Source organism: Pezoporus occidentalis, unplaced genomic scaffold, assembly GCF_034315485.1.
Source record: "Pezoporus occidentalis ecotype Australia unplaced genomic scaffold, CSIRO_AGI_Poc_V1 ctg243, whole genome shotgun sequence".
Lineage (NCBI taxonomy): Eukaryota > Metazoa > Chordata > Aves > Psittaciformes > Psittacidae > Pezoporus > Pezoporus occidentalis.
Window position 1 is genome coordinate 744,110 of NW_026914319.1, and position 14,042 is coordinate 758,151.

At 40.9% G+C, this 14,042-nt stretch overlaps 1 protein-coding gene across 4 annotated transcripts in view; it reads right to left on the minus strand.

The window, feature by feature from the left end:
* Positions 1–14,042, minus strand: part of OSBPL3 (oxysterol binding protein like 3) — a 100,270-nt gene that overhangs the window by 33,096 nt on the left and 53,132 nt on the right. For all 4 annotated transcript variants that reach the window (XM_062622558.1, XM_062622559.1, XM_062622557.1 and 1 more), the window contains one exon: positions 6,146–6,388. In XM_062622558.1, the coding sequence (XP_062478542.1) occupies positions 6,146–6,238 (93 nt within the window). In that variant the 5' untranslated portion in view covers positions 6,239–6,388. The remainder of the gene's footprint in view (positions 1–6,145; positions 6,389–14,042) is intronic.

Sequence of the window (14,042 nt, forward strand, 5' to 3'; positions counted from 1 at the left end):
ATCAAGCAGGCGCAATGGCCTGCTAAATCTCAGGTGGTGAATGCAAGTCTCCTACTCACGCTTCAATTGCAAGCTTTATGTAAAGGCAGCTTTGTTGAATTAAAAGCATATCCTTCTAAAAGCACAAAATTATTTCAGTAACTATATTATCCAAGGAAGGGCAAGGAATAGCTCAGAGGATAAACAGCTGTGAGATGCAACACTGCGCTAACAGCATCTGGTCCTCTTCCATGTATGTCGGTCCAGAAGAGCCCAGCCTTTTCCACCTGAACCCCAAACTCCACATTTTTCAAAACACTGCTGCTGTGACTGCTTTTGGGTATGTCTACTCTTCACCCAGACCCTACAGGGTATTGATCAGTATTTTGTTTTGCAACAAGATATGACACATCATTTAATGAGAAATAAGCATCAGTTGGCTGTTGCTGGGAGCAGCTGCAGAAGTGAAAGAAAAGTGTTTACTCTCTAAAATTAAGGCAAATGAATGAGGCTGATCGGTTATCACCTATTCTTATCTGTTTGAAATAACAGAAGAACAAATTTAGCTGGTGAATGAAGTTGCTAAGCCAATGTCCATTATATTTGAAAAATCATGGCAGTCAGGTGAAGCTCCCAATGACTGGAAAAAGGGAAACATAACCCCCATTTTCAAGAAGGGGAAAATGGATGACCCAGCAAATGACAGACCAGCCAGTCTCACCTCTGTGCCTGGCAAAATCTTGGAGCAGATTCTCCTGGAAGGCATGCTAAGGCACATGAAAACAACAAGGTGCTTGGTGACAGCCAGCATGGCTTCACTAAGGGGAAATCCTGCCTGACCAATTTGGTGGCCTTCTATGATGGGGCTACAGAACTGATGGACAGGGGTAGAGCAGTTGCTGTCATCTACCTGGACTTGTGCAAAGCATTCAGCACTGTCTCCTTGTCTCTAAATTGGAGAGACATCAGTTTGATACGTGGACCACTCGGTGGGTAAAGAGCTGGCTGGATGGCTGCATGCAAAGAGTTGTGGTCCAATGGCTCAATGTCCAGCTGGAGACCAGTAACAAGTGGTGTCCCTCAGGGATCAGTGTTGGGACCGGTCTTGTTCAACATCTTTGTCGCTGACATGGACAATGGGATTGAGTGCGCCCTCAGCAAGTTTGCCGATGACACCAAGCTGTGTGGTTCGGTTGATACCCTGGAGGGAAGGAATGCCATCCAGAGGGACCTCGACACGCTTGTGAGGTGGGCTGATGCCAACCTCATGAAGTTTAACCATGCCAAGTGCAAGGTCCTACACCTGGGTCAGAGCAATCCCAGGCACAGCTACAGGTTGGGCAGAGAAGAGGAGAAGGACTTGGGGGTGTTGGTCGATGAGAAAATGAAAATGAGCCAGCTTCATTGTGCGCTTGCAGCCCAGAAAGCCAACCGTATCCTGGGCTGCATCAAAAGCAGCGTGACCAGCAGGTCGAAGGAGGTGATCCTGCCCCTCTACTCTGCTCTTGTGAGACCTCACTTGGAGTATTGTGTGCAGTTCTGGTGTCCTCAACATAAAAAGGACCTGGAACTGTTGGAACAAGTCCAGAGGAGGACCACGAGGATGATCAGGGGACTGGAGCACCTCCCATAGGAAGACAGGCTGAGGAAGTTGGGGCTGTTCAGCCTGGAGAAGAAAAGTCTGCGTGGAGACCTCATAGCAGCCTTCCAGTATCTGAAGGGGGCCTATAAGGATGCTGGGGAGGGACTTTCACTAGGGACTGTAGTGATAGGACAAGGGATAACGTGTTAAAACTTAAATAGGGGAAGTTAGATTGGATATAAGGAAGAAGTTCTTTACTGTAAGGGTGGTGAGGCACTGGAATGGGTTGACCAAGGAAGTTGTGAATGCTCCATCCCTCGGCGGTGTTCAAGGCCAGGCTGGACAGAGCCTTGGGTGACATGGTTTAGTGTGAGGTGTCCCTGCCCATGGCAGGGGTGTTGGAACTAGATGATCTTAAGGTCCTTTCCAACCCTAACTATTCTATGATTCTATGAAATTGGAGATCGAGGATTTACTGAAAGCCTTCAGATTATTGTCAATTCTGCTGATTCTTATCCCAAAACAGGGAACTGAAAAAGACACCCCAAACCACAGTGCTAAACTAAAAAAAACTCAAACAACCACCACCCCAAAAAACCCTCCAGAACTCCCAGCTGAATGGCATTAACACAGAATTCTGATGTCCTGATTGGTCGTGTTTGAATGTTACAACCCTAGAAAATATCCTGTATCATTATGGGCCAGTATCTGCCCAAGATGATCAACACTGCATTTGCTGCCCAGGCAAAAATTTCACTCAAGGCCAAGGGATGAGCACACACTTCTTAACTTTTCTCAGGTCCAAAGTTGTTCATTTCAGATCGGCACCGGAAAAAAATCACCCTGTAGTTGCTAATTGACTTATACCTCCTCTTGCTGAATTAAAAAGACCCATACACTTTGGTCTTCAGAGATAAGCCTGTCATTATGTAACTGTAGTAATTTTCTTTGTTTAATAATACAAAAGCCTCTTCATTTTCTGCATTATTCTATACTGTATAGCTCCTCAAGGTGAATTATTTCAAAAGAAAGAATGAAGTAATGAGCTTGAATGGCTCTCAGACCAAAGCTTGCTGTTGCAACTCCCTGAACGAAACAGATGACAGTGCCAGATTTTCTTCCAGTGTAAAATGCAGTCAGTTGTACAGAATATTTTAAAGTGCCAAGAATAGAAACCTGCTTTGTGGAGGGTAAGGGCTGGCATCAGCTGGAACTAAAGCATTTGTTACAGTTCATAAAATGGGCAGAAATGATTTAATTTTCTTTTTTAGAACATCAGTTTTTTTTAAGCGGCGCTCCAGACATAAACCTTTTCCCTACTGAATCTATTTTAAGAGTTACTTAACATATTAGACTTAAAAATAACTGCCACCATCTTTTGATCACAGGTCAATTTCGATGTAAAGATCAACACCAGCTTTCCTTCCTTCCTCACAAAATACAGTTTGAGCTATGGCTTCATGCAACAGATCCCTGTCCATGACTGAAGGAGGGACAGAGAAGAGCAGGGAGGTGGGAAGTGGCAGTAGCCTCTAACCTGCTATGGGGCCTCAAGGTGAATTTAGTGGAACAGGATTAACTGTTAACCTTTTCAGTTCACAGTGCAAATGTATCTGGCAGAATGGGGGCACCAAGTGTAGCAAAAGAAGGAGACACCCCCCCCCCCCCCCCAAGTCCTGCAGTCCTGCTGAAGTCAACTCTTTTCTAACACATTCTCCCATCTTCTGCACGGAACTGAATTTTAGCAGACACAGCAGCCTTACACTACTGTGGTTCCACATGCAAACTCAGGTCGCTTACTATATAGAGCTAGTTCGTATCAGCAGCAGCCTGTGCCTCAGAAATCCGAGAGGCTTAACATGCAGATCCCACTATTCTGGGGACAACCAACCCCACCCCACTCCCAGAATCTCCCAGTCTTCCCTCTGCATTTTTCAGAATGCCTTTCTTCTTAATCAGATTAAAAGAATTTCTGTGTCAGACCAGTAGCACAGAGAAAAGCACCCATAATGCAGATCTGTCATTAAGCTGCAGTGAGCCTAGCCCTGAAGGTCGCCAAGAGAGGTGCAAGTGTTTGAAGGAGGAGCAAGAATTTCTCCATGGAGCTGGAAGATGAAGCAAAGAGTATCAAAATCACAGCACATCACTCTAATCTGCACATCATAAGGCAAAATTATTTAAACTTTCATTATATTATTAATAAAATACCAATAACAATGCCATATTGTACTCTTCTACGGACTTTGACGGAAGGGGAAGCTCCTGGAGGCCTATATTGCACTTGTGGTACTTTCTGGATTAGGGGATTTTTAACAGTTTTAGGAAACGGCAGATTGTTGCTGTTTTCTTAATAGAACACCTGAAGTGCTGTCGTTTCAACTAACACACAGATGAAAAGGGCAAATTAAATAACTCTCAGACATTAGTATCACTCAGCCTTGTCAGCCCTGCATAGGTGGGTATTAGCTGGGACAGACCGTGAAGCTCCAATTTACCAATAAAGAGGCTGAGTGAGAAAAGAAGTAGTTAATGATATAAACAAAACTACTTCATCAGCTGTGACAAGAAATTATCTGTGGGAAGGGGGGAGCAAAGAGACAGGACATAAGAAAGTTGTAACACCCTCACTGCCCAGACTAACAATTTAGATTTTATAATACACCTTATACTATATGATTTACACTACACTACTATATGATTACTACACTAGAGAGGGTCTATCTAGAAAGGTAAAAATCTTTATCATCTGCAAGACCAGAGCCTTTTAGAGAACAGCAACAGGGAGATTTCCATTCCTCACCCAAAGCACTCCTGTGTCCAGGCCAATAAGTATTGCAGAGTACTGGCTCTGCTACACCTAAATGTCCATCTTTCCACATGCAGCACAGAGGAGTATATCTAGGATCAAAATGGAGTTACTTATCACAATGTTCCATATTATCACTTCAATATATCTTGGGAAACAACCTACTTTATACCTTCATTTAGCCTGACCTGACAGGTGTATGAGGCAATCTGCCATCTGCCTGACTACAATGAATAAGGACAGATGCATCAGGAATACAAACAAACCACCAGGTTGCATCTCTCACCTTGGACAGGTACACCTTGCATTTTTGTAAAAGGATCAAAGACTGAAAAATTGGGGATTGACAAGATGACATTAAACCCTCCTAAGTTATTTCTTCTGTCCAAAGAGAGCAGGTGAAAACAGAATGGATAAGAAATGGGACCCACTAATAATAGTATATATAATAGAAACTGCTTCTGCATATGTATTGTAGCTTATACAGGCTGTGTAATACACCAATGGGTTTAGTCATGCTCATGTAAATCTTACTATTTAAATACTACATGATAAACACTTGACAGACAGGAACTGTTGAAACAGACAATATGAAATGTTTTAAATTACACTTTTCAAAGGTACTCTCATACCAAGGATATAAAAAATTAATGTTTCAGGAAAACAAAAAAGGCACCCTGACAGCAAGGATTTTTTTGCTTGGTATCCTGGAAATGCACAGCATTTCTTACAGGCACAGCACTTCAAAATGCATCACTTGTTCAGATTTGTCTGCCTCGCCAATTGCACGTACAGTCACAAGTCCCTGAAAAGCAAGTGCTATTTCAAAACACAGCTGAGGTCTCCAAAGCTTTCTGGGGTTTGGGATGCTCAATTTCAATTAAAATTTTGACCTGTGCAGGTTCAAGAGCTCCACTAAGCCAGCATTGGTACAAATCAAAGTTTACCTTGAGCATAGTGCTCATGATTTTGCAAGCATGGATTGAGCATTTTTAAGCTTAATTGTCAGCATGGCTGCAGTTCAACATTTCTTGCCCACAAACAAAAGCTGTCTTCAGCAGCCTCACTCTCCAGGTGCAAACACTCATAGACATGTCTTTTAAAACTATAATGGTTAAAGAATAGCATCACCTCTGCAAAAACAGAGGTGATGCTATTCAGGTGCAAACACTCATAGACATGTCTTTTAAAACTATAACGGTTAAAGAACAGCATCACCTCTGCAAACAACAGAGCACCCTTTGCATTAGGCATTCAGATGAATCATGTGACACACACTTATTTTCAAAAGTATAGTTTTACAACAACCATCACACACAAACATACACAAACACCTTTTTGTTCTCAAAACTCTGGTAAGTTTCAGAAAAATGTGTTTTCACACATGCATGTACCCCTTTCCCTAGAAACTTGAAATAAGAAGAGCAATTACACAATGACACAAAAGTGGTATCTTACAGGGAAGATACAGAATTCCAGCATCTGAGACCTATGGCAGCAATATTTCACTATAAAGACACCACAAATACAACATGATAGAAATTCACATTCACTGCTAGCATTTCAGTTTTACAAATGCCTGCTATTCAATAATGTGTGTTTACTGCATATGACTCAAAATAAGAAGAAATAAGAAAAAAAGAGTAAGGAAAACAAAGAAGTGATAACATAAGCAAGCAACAGAAAAACAGAGTTTAAGAGATCTACTGATATTGAAGAGCAAAAGTAACAGCTAATCTTAGTAATGTTCTCAGTTTGGTTAAGAAGGTTTGCATTACCTGTCGACTTCCCTGCTTGGAGGAGCAGCTGCTAGTACTTCTTGAAGGAGACAACATTTTCTGGGATGCACCGAAGTTTTTTTCCTCACTCATGATCCAATGCTATTGGTTTCGCATAAGCTCACTTAGAACACCATTAAAAGGTAATTTAGAAAATGTGTTGGAAGACTCCTGAGAGCAATGCAGAACTCATCCTTTACCCAAACGCAGTCCTGCAGCATGATCTGCATCCCATGGAAATTCCTAAAAAGGAAGAGAAAACCAAAAAGCCAAGTTATTAGATGTTGTCTCTTACTGCCAGCCTGTAGCATGAATCATAAATAAAGCCTTTGGTAACACAAGCTGGCCGCATCGCTGCACATTATTATAAATTATTCCAACAATCACTTTCAGATAGATTTCCAAGTCTCAAACAGGAACAACAAGTTTTGAATACGAAGTGTACGCTTTGGTTGTCACTGTTTATTCAGAAGATAAAGTACAGTATAAAGGATCTTTTTAAGGATTTAAATTCATTAAACATTCATAGAGTATAAATGTATCTATCTAAAATGAACCAAAACAGTCTCAAAATGAGAAGAAATCATTAATAAAATGTCTCACAAGGACGGTGAGACCCTTTTTCCCTGTTCCTTGATAATTTAAACAAGCAAGCATGGCTTCAGGTTGCAAAGAAAAAATAAATAAATAAATCTCTTTCTATAACAGAGCAATACATTAAAGCAGTGAGCATGGAAACTCAGCTGCTCAGAGCTGTTCATGACCACTCTCACCTGGAATCAGAAAATTGTAATCATTGTCACATCAGTTGTATCAGTCAGTGACTGGAAGAATAACCACCAGCCTGTTTAATAACACTGTTGCTTGCAGCATATGCAAATAAAAGCCATGCCAGAAACTCGCACTAAGGGATTTCCAGTGTGGGCCAGAGCTGTCATGGTAACTGCATATGGTTTTTAAAACCAAACAGAGGACATGACAAAAGGGTGATGCTTTCCAAAACTTGGGGTGGTGGAGAAACTTTTATAAATTTTGTATCATTTCAGGGTTTATTGTCTTGGGTGAGGAATTTACATGTTAGGAAGAGTGCAAGAGCCACCACACTGAGGAAGGCAGAGATGTTTCCACGAAGAGAAATTTCATTGCTGAGACAGGAAGGCATTACTTCACAATCTCCTCATGCTGCCAGCAGTCCTGAACTAGGATCACAGCACTGAAGTTTGCCATGCTTTTTTTTTTAAGAGTTTTAAAAACCTATTCTGAGAGAAGCAGCAGCATTTTCAGCTCCCTAGTGAAGCACTTCACATGTTTTAAGAATTCAATTCCCATTAAAAAAAGGAAAACAAAAACCAAAAGACCAGACAAAACCCCACAAATAAAACCAGGTGCTATATTTAAGATGAAGACAGCACTATGCTGCAGAAAACTTCTCTGCTGTAGTCTGAAGCAACCAACTGCCAGAGACCTTTTCCAATCTGCAGTGCCCCTTTGACAGTACAGTTTTCTGTAACATTTCAACCAACATGCCCTCTTTTCACCTGAAACAACGTCACTCTTCGTGGCATTGACCTTACCTAGTTAGAAATACTCAATTACCTCCAGACTGAAATCTATTAGCAATAGTAATGAATCAGCCCCAGTCGCCAAAGGTCAGGTGAGAAAGCGAGCTCTGATGGGACTCTCCCTTGTGTGAATCAGCCTGGCAACTACTTCCAGGAACCATCTGACAGGTACAAAGCCAAGGAGCACAAGCAAGAGCCAAAGAAAACCTGAACACCAAAGTGATGTGAAAGCAAGGCCTGAACTGGGCCTAACATAAGGGTTTTACACTGAAATTACTACTGAGATTAGGAATAGTACATTTTGCAGAAGGTATAGTCCCTTTCTATCCATAAAATGAATTTGTGTGGCATGTCATTAAGAACTAGCACTTTTAATAGGTTTAAGATTTATCACACTTCATGCAGGTTTTTGACTGGAGTAAGTATAACTTCCTTGCTTAGTTTCGAGCTGTATTCAGTGAAACAGTTTAACGATAACATCTCAAGTAACAACCAATGATCAAATATTCACAACAGGAACACACTTCCTGCAAATTCATCATTCAAATGCCCCCTTGAAACTACTATGCAGCAGGTGTTTTGCCTTTTTGGCACACTGATTGCTCAGATAACAACTCCATGATCCAAACAAGCACTTTATCACATGGCTTTCATTGGTGACTATCCGGCATTTTGGCAAAGAATGCAGAGTTCATGGCAAGAAGACATTCTAATTTGCAGCAAAATGCACTGGAAGTTGCTGTCATTAGTACTGTATGAATCTATCTCCAGAGTACACTAGATTTAAATTATACAATGCCCTTTTCCTATTGGAACACACAGCACAAATGTTGTGATGTCCTGGAAGCATCAGGTAAATGAAAAAAAATTGAGGTCTTGAATTTTAACACAAGCTATATAATCAGAAGAGTATCTCTATCATGTTTTTGGCATGGAGTCTAAATGAAGTTAAGCTGTGGCTACATTAGCATTTTGGGATAGAGAAGAAATGCACTTCCACTGCAAACCTCCTGGTCTCTCAGTCTTGCCACATTTAGGTTTGCACTGCAGGCCAGTCTTGGAGCATGGAAATCAAATCCATTTTGAATGAAATGTGCTCCAGGAGCACATCCAGTGCTCAAAGCCTTGAGTGCACAGCACCAGACTACAGCTAGTCCTGACTAGTCCCTTCTGGGTATAGATGCTGGGTCCTCACCTTTAACTGAATGACTACGAAGGTCCATTTTGACTGCACTTGCTAACATTGACGTCATCTAGTCACACTCTTACTCCACCAAACTGAGTGCTTAAGATTTCCTCCGGCAATGTCATTTGTCCTTCTGGAATCAAAAAGAGTGACAGGCACTTTTCCAGAATTCAAATGAGCTGAAGGTGACTCAGCCACCTAATCAGAGGTGCTTATGCAAGGGGCAGGAGGCAGGCTAAGCAGCCCCAACTTTCTCAGCCTATCTTCATACGGGAGGTGCTCCAGCCCCCTTATCATCCTCATGGCCCTCTGGACTTGCTCCAACAGTTCCATGTCCTTCTTACGTTGAGGACACCAGAACTTCACCCAATACTCCAAGCAGGGTCTCACAAAAGCAGAGTAGAGCAGCAGGATCACCTCCTTCAACTGAGGCAAAGAAGTCATTAAGAACCTCAGCCTTCTCCAAATCCAGGGTAGCCAGTCCTCCCATTAGCTTCTAGAGAGGGGCCACGTTGTCCCTAGTCTGTCTTTTGTTTATGACATATCTATAGAAGCCTTTCCTGTTATCTTTCACATCCCTTGCCAGACTAAATTCTGTCTGGGCCTCAGCTTTCCTGACCTGATCCCTAGCATCCCACCAGTGACAATGGACATGTCCCTGTATTCCTCCCACGCCGCCTGTTCTTGCTTCCACCTTCTATAAGCTTCCTTTTTCCTCCTGAGTTTTCTCAGTAACTCCTTATGCATCCATGGAGGCCTCCTGGCCTTCTTGCCCATTTCCCTCTTGTCAGGATGCAACGCTCCTGAGCTTGGAGCAGGTGATCCTTGAAATTAGCCTTGAATGTATATCCATATATATATATATAAAAATAATATATATATCTCCTTGAATATTCATCCAGGAAGGTGTGAAAACACTGATCTTGCACCCAGAGCTGACTCTCATAGTCTGGCTGCCAAGAGCAGAGACTAGGCTTCTCTAGGGCAACTGATATTTCACATTACCTGTGGAATGTAAGGCTACCAGTTACAAGAGCAATTACAACTTTAAAGCAGCCATGAAAATCAGTATTACGCTAACTAAGCTAAGATTTTGCAGCTAAAATTGATGTTTTGATGTCATCATGATTCAACTGCTTCATGAAACAGGACAGCCTCTGTGAGAACTGTATTTTTCCCACCTTTACTCTGGAGCAGACACTGCCATTTACTTTGGCCTACCCAAAAAAGACCAATCAAAGGTGTGAGGCTGAGGCAAATCCAAATCAATTCAGGAGAAGAATTTCCACAAGTGCTAAGTATTGGCCTAATTCTTCGCTATCAAGTCAGCAGCAGTAAAAGTAGGCCGAGTGCTTTTGCAAATGACCTCGCCAGGTGCATTTTAAAGAATTAAGAATACATGAGTACCAAATATTATTTATAGCTACTACGTCCTAAACCCATAAGCATCACTTATCTCTACTTATCATCTGTTACTAAGAGCCTTATCATTCTGCATCAATTAAAGCTAATGTAAACATCTAATAATACATACAACAGGAAGACCTATTTAAAAAAGTACTTCCCTAAGTTGTCCTCAAACCTTTAAAATTGCACAGCTTCAAAGCCACCTCTCAGTATCACAACTCATCTCCTGCAACTCTCAAAGTAATCAGCTGACAGCAAAATCCAAGTTTTTCCACATCTCACATAGAAGAAAGGCAGAAATTCAGAAGAAAAGGAAAACTGCAGTAGAAAAATTTAAAAACAAAAAAAAAATCAACATTACGCAGTTACTTTTGTTATGGGTCTGGGAGAAAAATAAAGCCTTAACAGCTGCTTCAGAGATGATTCAGCAGTGGAAGAGCACTGTGGAGAGATTTTGAGCAGCAAAACTGAAAGTGTACATCTCATTCTGTAACTGTAGTTAATTAAGGCTTTGTGATTAGAATAGGCACAACAGAACGCGTGATGAGAGTCATGTGGACACAGCAAGCACAGGACCGAGCAATCCAAATCAAAGTTGCAAGCAACATTGACTGACTTTCACAGAACTAAAAAAGAATCTGTTCTGAAACCTTTGCTTGGTAGCTAATATTATTAAATTAAACTCACTTATGTCCACTTGGATACACAAAGCAATAGCCTTTTCCACATACTGCTTTCATGGCTTTCTCTGTTATACTTCGAATTGTCAGCTTTAATCTATCCCACTGTCTCATCTGGCTCAAAAAAACACAGGAAAGAATTATTTATAGACCACAGATACACTGTGTACAACCATTGGAGGTATCTTTTCAAGGCAGGTATTTGCTGTTCCCGAATTACTGCAAGATTCACACTCTTGAAGGATAAAGCACACAGATACTGTCCTGTTGTTAGCTATTCTCTTTATGTACAAAAACTTGCAGAAAGAGAATAGTTTAAAACAACTAAGTGATTCAAGCTGTCTTTGAAAGCACAAGTTCAAACAGCTTAGGGAGGCAAACAATAACAGGAAGTATTTCAGAACTGCCTTCCATCAGATAGGTGCTGTCTCTAGATATCGTACATATCACAATGTCTGTTGAGCAGATCCTTTCATTAGCCACAGACATGTACTATTCTCTGAAGTAGTCCATGATGCAAAGAAACAGTTCCATCTAGCCCACCTCCTGAAGGAGGCTACTGCAGTAATTAAATCATGCTATTTCAGTGACCCAAAAGAGGAAAATTTAGTTCAAACAAAACTCTCTTGTCTAATCAAGAGAGTCATAGTCAGAGTGGGAAAGGGAAACAGCCAGACAAATGACAAACACACTGCATTCAACACCAGATTACTTTTCATGTATAATGTTCATCATTTAATGAAAGAAAATCCTGTACGTTCCAATGCATGAAAAGCAAAAAACAAAAAAACCCAAATAACAAACAACATTCAGTGTCAAGTCTAGTCAGAATCTCCTGAAGCAAAACAAATTTCTGCTGTTTAACTAACCCTTGGGGCAAATAATTCAATCCTTGTATTAGGAAAATCTCATATAAATTTAGAAATAGGTCAATCAACATCCTGAAACATAAGCATATATAAAAATACTACCTTTCCTGCACATCCACCATAGAAACTGACTACAAAATTGCACACGAAATGATTTATTTTAAATGCATAATCTTGACACTCTTTCCCCCCTCCTTCCTCCTTCCCCGAAATCTGCTATAGATTACACTTGTATAACAATCTTGCTAGGTATATATTCTAGATACATATGTTAAAAATCCTGGTGACTAGTGATAAAGAAAATACATGCAGTGAGGGCTGTATTATTACAGTAATTTGTCAGCTGTCACACCACCTTTTCCTCTGCACTTCTAATCTCAGTAGAGAGTCATAACTAATAGGCCTGACCTAGCTCACAGTCAGGTCTTAGATAATTAGTAATTATCTTTCTCCCCCTGCCTCTTTCACAAAGCCTTGCCTAGGGACAGCCTGGCAGCTCAAGGCTCTCTAGTACAAGCTGCTGGACTGAGTCCTACATTCCCCCTTCCAGCTCTGAGCATGACTTACACACTCAACTGGGAAGCCAGAAGCTCTGGACCACAGGATATGATTTGTGACCCAGTAACAGAGGGGTGCACAATCTCCCTGTCAAGAGGGTGGAGTAGAAAATAACAGCTGTGGTCAAATCCTACACTGGGAGCACATACACTGCATACAGCAGTGCTAACAAGGTTGACAGCCTTCCCTGGGCTCCACTAATAAGGAAGCACTGGGTCTTTTTCCACTGGAAGTGCTATTCATCTATAGAAGATTTTAGAAAAGACGAAAGATGATGAGGTAATAGAAAAGACAGAAAGGCTTATTATCAGTAAGGAAAGTAACAGGCACATCGTATCATTTTAGTCTGTACTAAACACCTTGGAAAGGCCCATCTGTTAGTGATACCATCCCAGAGCTGGAAACATTACCATCAGAGCTTTGGCAGGAGTGCAAATGCCTTTCATTTTTCTGCTATCTGTTACTACTTAAAGCTTTGCTTTGTTCACTAAGACAAAGATACTCCACTATGCCCCAACGCTTATTCCTTTTTAAAACTGCACTTGTTATTGCTAAAATGTTACTGAAATACACACTGTTTGTTTTCCTAGACTCAGTTTTGATAGGCACAGTGTTAGTTCTGGAATTATCTGTCAGTCTGCCAGCATGTGGTAATTCAAGATCTTAAGACAGCACTGCCTGCACATGAAAAGACATAATCTTCCTGTCAAATCATTGAAGGCAGGCATGCAGTGTCAAATCAGCCTGTGTCTTTGCAACCTGATAAGCTGCATAATGCTGTGAGATGCATACATCTATCAAGACTGTCATCAAGCAATATATTTTATTAAACCTGCTAACATAGTTAGTTTAACTATGGAGAAAGAAACCCAAACCCAATCACCTGTGATTTCAGGCAGAAAAGCAAATAGGACACTACTGAAAGAATTTTGGTGGCCCAGGAATGATCCTCATGAGAGTCTGAAGAAAAACATCATGGAGTAGGTACGAAGAGCAAACAACACAGAGCTCCTTTATCTCATGCAAGAAAGCTAGACATGTTCATTAAAGATTGGCAGGATCCAACAAGCCTGCTTTGTCCTCTTTGATGTGGTGTTTATACACCTTGGCATCATCTACTTTCTGGGGAAAAAAAAAAATACAAACAAACAAAAAAAAACCCATACAGAAAAAAAAACAACAACCCAAAACCAACCAACCAAAAAAAACAAACAAAAAAATCCCAACCAAAAATCTATGGTCCCCTCCCATGTTCCAGTGTATCTTGGAAAAACAGGCACTGTCATGTATGTCTTGTGTATGTCACTTAATTCCTAAGAGAAGAAAAGTTAGAAAGGAAACACCACTTCCCTTTGAGAACATTTAGTGCTTCTCCTTTTTAGGCAGGCCTATTAACTCAGTATTTAAATCTCATTAACTTTAATAACCGTGGTAACAAGATTCAGTACTTCCCAGGATAGACAGAAATTCATTTACACACTTTATAAAGTGTAATGATCATGAGTTATGAAAACCTCACATTTCTTCTTGATCGACTTACTGTATCTTTACAGGCTTCTGTCTCCAGGTCCCTTCCAGTGCACCTTTTTCAGTGTTACAACATTAGTATTTATAAATGCAGAGCTACAGCTCTTT